Source organism: Zingiber officinale, chromosome 7B (genome assembly GCF_018446385.1).
Source record: "Zingiber officinale cultivar Zhangliang chromosome 7B, Zo_v1.1, whole genome shotgun sequence".
In the NCBI taxonomy this organism is placed as follows: domain Eukaryota; kingdom Viridiplantae; phylum Streptophyta; class Magnoliopsida; order Zingiberales; family Zingiberaceae; genus Zingiber; species Zingiber officinale.
Genome location: NC_055999.1, coordinates 86,307,281 through 86,315,133, shown reverse-complemented (window position 1 = coordinate 86,315,133; position 7,853 = coordinate 86,307,281). Strand labels below are relative to the sequence as shown.

The window sequence follows — 7,853 nt, the reverse complement described above, 5'->3', positions numbered from 1 at the left end:
CGGGAGCTCACCAAAATTCCATGAGGTGGAGTGTGACCGGTGTCCTTAACCCGGGAGCTCACCAAACTATGTAGTTGAGTGTGACCGGTGTCGTTAGCCCGGAAGCTCCTTAATTCTATGTGATTATGTTTATTTTCATGCTTAGCTTATGTACACGATGATGCTTATGATTATGTCCATCCTTAGTATATATGTTTATGCTATGCAAGTATGCTTATGCCTATCTTTATATACATGCTCATGATTATGTCTATCTCATGTCTAGTTATTTACGTGCTTATGCTTATATTTCTATTCATCCATAGTATATATGTTTATGTCATGTAAGTATGTTTATGCCTATGTTTATTCACATGCTCATGATTATGTCTATTACATGCTTAGTTATTTATATGCTTATGCGTATGTGTACGTTTGTATGCCTATGTCAACGCCTGTGCTCATGCCCATAATATGTCCGTAAGTTCTAAGTTACCTAGCTTGGGTACCCCGTAGTACACTAGATTATGGGCGCTACCTATTGCATAACACGGTTCGGAATATGCTGAGTCTCTTGACTTATAGATTATCACTTTTTTTCAAGAAATGAGATGAATGAGGCAGGAGGCAATGAACAGCGAGCCAACTCGGGACCATGGCAGTACAACCCAAAGACTTTCTAGTTTAGTTTCCGCATTAGTTAGGTGTTTCCTTTGAAGAATAAATTTTGAACTGCAGTTCGCTAGTAATTTATGTTTTAAGAGTTGTCTATGTATCTTAGTTGAATGAAAAACTCATTTTGGGAATTATGTGCAAGTGGTGTTTGCAGCTATATATGTATATAAAAAAAAAACTAGGGACGTCTCACTTATGATTCTGAAAGCAAAAATAAAATCTTCTCACGGATGGGAAGATTTTGGTCTATAAGACAAAATTATTGTGAAAGAAATTGTAGGAAAGAAACAAATTTGAAGATCTAGATCACAGCAGTAACAGCTAGCAAACTAGCAACCTGCAGCAAATTTAAGGAAGTGGATCGAGAAGGAAGAGAGAAGGGGAGCCTTGGCGGAACGGTAAAGCTGTTGCTTTGTGACCAAAATGGCACGGGTTCGAATCCCGGAAATAGCCTCTTGCAAAAAGCAGGGTAAGGCTGCGTATAATGGATCCTTCCCTGGGACCTGCATAGTGGGAGCTTCGTGCACCGGACTGTCTTTTTTTTTTTTTAGATCGAGAAGGAAGAGAATAAGGAATCCCAGAGAGAGAGTCATGCAATGAAAATACAGTGAACAGCTTCACCAGGACATAGTAGGATAGGTGATATTGCTAAAAGAGGAAAAGAATCAAGGTGAATCATGCTGAAAAAAGAATGCCACGATATGCAGAGATTGTAAACTCCAAGATATTTCGTGACAAGGAGAACAAGCAGTCAATCATCTTGAAGAGCTTAGACACATCAACTCAACTGGAAATTGAATACCATGACAATAGGAATGAAAGAAGTCTAGTAGTGGCTCAAGCTAAAAGAAGAAATAGAATAACAAAAAAATATGTGCAAAAACAAAAACAAAAGAAAGAGGGGGAAAACTAGTACCATACCTTAAAGATTAAATGTCCCTCTAAATCAACATGACAATGGTATATATGAGCCTTACTGGAATCCCAGTCCGAGCTCTGCAACATAATGAATGAAAATATTAGGCATATCCTTGGAACAATTCTACATGCTTGTACACTATTTCTATCAGAAAATAAAAAATCACAAAGAATCTACCAAATTGCGATGTTAATTCATGAATTATAACAATAATAACAGCAACAATAATAAACAACAATAATTTTACAGCGAACAATAATTATTAATTTAGGAATGAGCATCAATAAAATTTTAGAGAAACTGCAAACTTACCTTTCTCCTATCAAGCAGCGGAATGCATTTAGACCTCAATTCCTCCCAAACAACTGACTCAAACTGATCCATGTTCAACCATTGAATTTGCTTGATAAATTCAACTGATATAGTTTCTTCTAACTTGTACCTAAAAAGGACAAAAAGATAATATTGATATAATCATGCTAAAATTGTTGAAATGTATCCACTATGTTGGATTATAACATTTGGTCATACTATCTAGCACGGTTGAGATTTACAATTATGCTCTCACACAAAAATGTGAAAAGGCAGCGGCACAATGATGATTGGTCATGATTTCAAGTGTTGATTGGCTGCAATGTGATGTAGACACCAAGGTTTAAAATTTCGACCCGTGCCGAGGTTTCGGTCTCAGACCGGAACGATACGGTTTCGGTATCGTATCGTGCCGTGCTGATACAGTTTCGATATTTTTTTATTAATATATAGTAATTATTAGATAGATATATTTATTGTATATAATTTTAAAATAAATTGTATATTAATTTTATATAAGTTGCTTGAACAACTTAATATGGTTAAAAAAAATAATTAAATATAATTTTCTTTAAAGATGTTAATTACTCGAATTAAAATTGATACATCATAATTATATAGATTAATTGTTTATTCATTTAATTAATTATTAATTTAAATCTTATATATTTAAAATGGTAAAAAAAATTAAAATATAAATTAAACAGCAAAAAAATAATAATAATAAATTATTAGAATATAAATATAATTTATTAGATTTTTTTATTTTTTTAAAAAAAATTTAAATAAATTTAAAACAGTAAAAAAAAAATTTTAATATCAATTAAGTTTTTTTTAATTTTTTTTTAAATTTTAAATATATTTTATAGGGATAATTTAATTAGGGTTTATAAAAACCTATTCAAAATATCCCACTTAGGAATTATTTAATTAATTAAAAAAATTTCTTTTGTAACAGTCCGCCCGAGCGCCCGATCCCGCGATCCGCGATCGCGCTCTGCGGAGCGCGATGCCTCCGCCGGCGGTGGAGGCATCGCGCGACGTTTCCGCCGCCGGCGGAGGCGTCGCGCGACGCTTCCGCCGCGGCAGGAAGCGTCGCGTGACGCTTCCGCCGCCGCGGGAAGCGTCGCGCGACGCCTCCGCCGCCACCGGAAGAGTCCTGCGACGCTTCCGGTGACAGCGAAATTTGTTCTCCTCATGTGCCGGTTTCGGTTCGTCACCGGAACGGTAAATTTCGACTGTTTCGGGCGGCATGGCTCGGCACTTCAAACCTTGGTAGACACTTTAAGTTCATCGGGGTTTCCATCACCAACAATGTGAGGTGAGGTAACACGAGACACCGATGCACTAAAGCTTCATTTGCGTTTAGTGCAAAGCTTTTACCAACTTTAATGAGAGAAGTAACGTGATTCTTCCTTGTGATTTTTCCTCGGGTTTCTTGGAATACCTCCTCCACTCGAGACTCATGGTACCTAAAACTTTATTTCCACTATGGATAGACAGACGAAGGCGATTTTGAGTATTGATTGGCTGTGATGTGAGATGGCAATTTTAGTTTGTCAAAGTTTCCATCATAAACTATATGAGGTAAAGTAACGAAGACATTGAAGTATTGAGGCTTCATTAGTGTTTAGTGCAAATCTTTTACCAACTTCAATGAGAGAAAAAGTTATTGCAATACTTCCTCGGGTTTCTCAAAACCCTTACTCCATTCCATACTCATGGTACCTGAAACCCTATTTCCATGATAGACAGACAAGGGAGATTTTAGGTGTTGATTGGATGAAATGTAAGGCACATGGTCTATGTTGAGTGTTGACCGAATGCAATGTGAGGCAAGTGGTTTAAGTTGGTCGTGTTTCCAACATCAACAATGTTAAGTGAGGTAATAGGAGAAACCAAGGCTTCATCAGCGTTTAGTGCAGAACTTTTAACAACTTTAATAAAAGAAAAAAATTTCGTGATTCTTCCTCGAGTTTCTCAAAAATCCTTCCTCTGCTCAAGACTTAGGGTACCCAAAACCCTATTCCAACTAAGGATAGATAAATGAAGGAAATTCCAGATGTTGATCGGCTGCAATGTGAGGGAGATGGTTTAAATTCGTCGAGTTTCCATCGTAAACAATGTGAGATGAGGTAATAGTAGAAAAAGGCTTCATCAATGTTTTTTGCAAAGCTTTTACCAACTTCAATTAGAGAACAAGTGTCGCAATTAATCCTCATGATCCTTCCTTGGGTTCCTCATAATCTTTCCTCCACTCAAGACTCGTGGTACCAAAAACCCTACTCCTATTGACGATAGATTGATAGAGGGGATTTCGGGTATCGATTGGCCACAATGAGAGGAGTACAATTTAAGTTCATTTGGGTTTCCATCATCAATAATGTGAAGTAAGCTAATAGGAAACACTGAGGCACCGAAGTTTCATTTGCATTTAGTGCAAAGCTTTAACCAACTTCAATGGGAAAAATATCTCCTCCTACTCCTCCTCTTCTTTCTCTTACTACTCGAGTTGGCATCACAATATTGTTTCATTCCAACAAGGGATCGAAACCCTAGCTCAGAATGGGACTTTATTGACTGAAGATAGTAGCCAAAGATCGAGTAAACAAGATAAGCATGATCAATTGGATAATTCACCATAATAAGCTAGACATTAGAAACTTCCTCATCTAGGTATTGTTCTACTCAAATAACAAAAATGAAAAATGACTAGATAACTAAGGAGACATCAACTCCACTATAGTATGAGCAATTCAATTCATGGTGAAAAAAGACACTTTAGCACATGACACATAAATGGAAGCTATGTTGTGCAAGAAAAATCCTTCTCATTGAACCACAAGAGATTACTTGGATATTGGTGACAAACATTCAGTGCAGATTATGAATCCAACAAGCAATGCTTGATGCTCTTAGCGATTAGTAGTTATTCAAGCTCAGATGAAAACCTAATTAAGCATTGAGTGTTTCCTTCTCACAAACCTAAAACAGATTAATTCCTGATATGACATTGTGGCTCATAAGCATTAGTCGATTATAAGTTTACCAATTTTTGTCTCTTCAAATTGAGCTTCTGAAAAAGGAAAGAACTCATATCTCAAGGATAACCTTGAAGAGCTATCTACGTATGTCTTTTGATGGAACACCCTATGTGAGTTAGCAATCAACATTAGAAACATGGGGAACTAAGAATATATTACACAAAAAGCACTATTCACTTGCCTTCCTAAATAACTTAGAACCAAAAAAGCCTTCCTGAATTCAAGCTGGCCCAGTGCTATGAGCTGAGGACTTATTGACTGCCCAGATGATGACGGAGCCACGTATCGAGGATCGCTCTGAAGTGATTCTTCTGTTTTGCAGCATAAGATAAAACCAAAATTTTCAGAGTAATTTGTATGCATCCGTACACTCTCTATGAAAAGAAAATTTATTATGAACATCTATCTTGCAGACAGCAACAAATTCCTACTCTAAATAAATGTTCTTAAATGGAAACTCATGTAATTTATGGTAAAACTGTTTTGTTCGGAGAAGAAATCCATTACCGGAGCACACGCCACAGCTGCGCAAAGGAGAGGAGGAGCCCGAGGGCAGAGTGTCAGCGAAACTCTCCTGGGTGGGTATAGGGCGGAAGTTATTCGCCATGTACAAGATGAAACCAGAAAAATTTCTTATTCTTCTTCCTGACATCTGCATCAGGACGTCTAAGGCGGCTGCTTCCCCCAGGTCGGCCAGGGCCCTCCTGGCCCCAGGGTCCGGCTGGAGCAGCGACTGCTCAACACAAATCCGGTGGAGCAACTCTTCAACAGACCTAGGCAGCCAGACTGCGTTGTCCAGGGCATTGTCGTGAGCCATGGATCGACCGACGATGGTAGGCGATGGCTGGGGTTTCATGGTACTTGGACAAGAACGTACATTTGCTGGGCGAGGGCCAGGGGACCCCAACGGGCAATTGGTTAACGTTAGAAATTAGCAGGCGGGCGGGGGCTGCACAAGAATTTGAACCGTTCGCTGGAAACAGTGCACTCGATAGCCGTTGGATTACGATACTGGCTCGGCCTTCAAGAGCGAGTTGTTGCACAGGATCCTGCGTCCCCCTTTGGACGGTGCATGGTGGAGGGTGGTCGGTGGACGTGACTATTGGTGGACGTGACTATTGAACGATTTGACGTTCTAGCAAATTTCTTTTCCCCTTTACACCGCCCACCCCACTTCTCCTCTCCCTTTTTGTTCTTTTTTCTTTTTCTTTTTCTTTTTCATTCAAATGACCTTTCTATCCCTTCTTTTCTTTTAAAAAAAAATTATTTAATTTTATATATCCCTCCTTTTTTTAAAAAAAAATATTTAGTTTTATTTTTAAATTAATTCTGTTTATTAATTTTTCATTAATATATTTTTTAATTTTATTAAATTTTTATTTAGTTTTATTTTTTAATTAATTTTATTTATTATTTTTTCATTAATACATATATATATATATTTCTAAAATTTTTAAATTTTTATTTAGTTTTATTTTTTTAATTAATTTTGTTTATTATTTTTTCATTAATATTTATATATATATTTTTTTTTAATTTTAATTTAGTTTTATTTTTTTTAACTAATTTTGTTTATTATTTTTCATTAATACTTATATATATTTTAATTTTATTTAATTTTTATTTAGTTTTATTTTTTTAATTAATTTTGTTTATTATTTTTTTCATTAATACATATATATTTTTTAAATTTTATTTAATTTTTATTTAGTCTTATTTTTTAATTCATTTTGTTTATTATTTTTAAAAAAAATAACTTTTTTTAATTTTTATTTAGTTTTATTCCTTTAATCAATTTTATTTATTATTTTTTTATCATTTTTTTATTTTATATAATTTTTAACATATGTCATAATCTCTTCATTCTTTTAAATTATCTTCCTAATTCGACACTTAAATTACCCTCATTCAACTCTTGACACATGTCAGAACCTTCTCTCTCTTTAAATCATCTCTTCCTCCAACCCTTACACATAATACATGTCAGAATCTTTTACCCTCTTTAAATTACTCATCCTTCAACCATTGACACTTGTCAAAACACCTCATCCCTTTAAATTACCCCTTTTAACGCTTGAAATATGTCAAAACCTCTCCTCCCTTTAAATTACTCCCTTCCAACCCTTGGCATATGTCAAAATCTCTCATCCCTTTAAATTACTCCCCTTCCAACCCTTGACATATGTCAAAATCTCTCATCCCTTTAAATTACCCCCCTTCCAACTCTTGACACATGTCAAAATCTCTTATCACTTTAAATGACCCCCTTCCAACCCTTGACATATGTCAAAATCTCTAATCCTTTAAATTATCCTCCCCTTTCAACCCTTGACACATGTCAAAATCTCTCATCACTTTAAATGACCTCCCTTTTAACACTTGACATATGTCAAAATCTCTCATCCCTTTAAATTATCCCACTTCCAACTTTTGACACCATGTCAGAACTCCTCACTCTCTTTAAATTACCCATCCTCCAATCCTTAACACATGTCAAAATACTCCTCTCCCTTTAAATTACTCCCTCCAACCCTTGACATATGTCAGAACCTCCTCTCCCCTTAAATTATCCACCCTTCAACTCTTGATACATGTCAGAACCTTCCATTCTCTTAAATTACCCATCGTTCAACTCTTGACACATGTCAGAACCTTCCCTCCCCTTAAATTATCCACCCTTCAACTCTTAACACATGTCAAAACCTCTCCCTTTAAATCCTCCTCTCACACTTCATTTTTAATCACTATTCATTCACACCTCACTCCACTACTATCTCTCTCTCAACCTCTCCTTCTCTCTTCCTGAAATATAGTTATCTTCTTAGTCATTATTTTTCGTAATTCATAGAAGGAAACTATGGATGACTATTTGGGTTTATTTTTAGATAATTGGTTAATTGAGAATGATGTTTTTAGTGGAGATA

General features: G+C 35.9%; 1 protein-coding gene across 1 annotated transcript; it reads right to left on the bottom strand.

The window, feature by feature from the left end:
* Window positions 1-1,480: 1,480 nt before the first annotated feature.
* On the bottom strand, window positions 1,481-5,840 carry LOC122004506 (probable RNA-dependent RNA polymerase 3). The gene is made up of 5 exons (XM_042559383.1): window positions 5,437-5,840; window positions 5,111-5,240; window positions 1,886-2,015; window positions 1,571-1,650; window positions 1,481-1,496 (listed from the first exon to the last, which is right to left on the bottom strand). Exons 1-5 carry the CDS (start codon window positions 5,783-5,785, stop codon window positions 1,481-1,483), a joined length of 705 nt encoding a protein of 234 aa, XP_042415317.1. The 5' UTR covers window positions 5,786-5,840.
* Between the last annotated feature and the right edge of the window lie 2,013 nt (window positions 5,841-7,853).

What these genes read in the sequence shown, in the direction of transcription:
- LOC122004506 (XM_042559383.1), bottom strand. Translation starts at nt 5,785, where the DNA reads ATGAAACCCCAGCCATCGCCTACCATCGTCGGTCGATCCATGGCTCAC. An exon ending in GTTCTAAGTTATTTAGGAAG is followed by an intron (nt 2,016 to 5,110) that starts GCAAGTGAATAG and finishes TGTCCTTTTTAG; the next exon opens with GTACAAGTTAGAAGAAACTA. An exon ending in CGCTGCTTGATAGGAGAAAG is followed by an intron (nt 1,651 to 1,885) that starts GTAAGTTTGCAG and finishes ATTATGTTGCAG; the next exon opens with AGCTCGGACTGGGATTCCAG.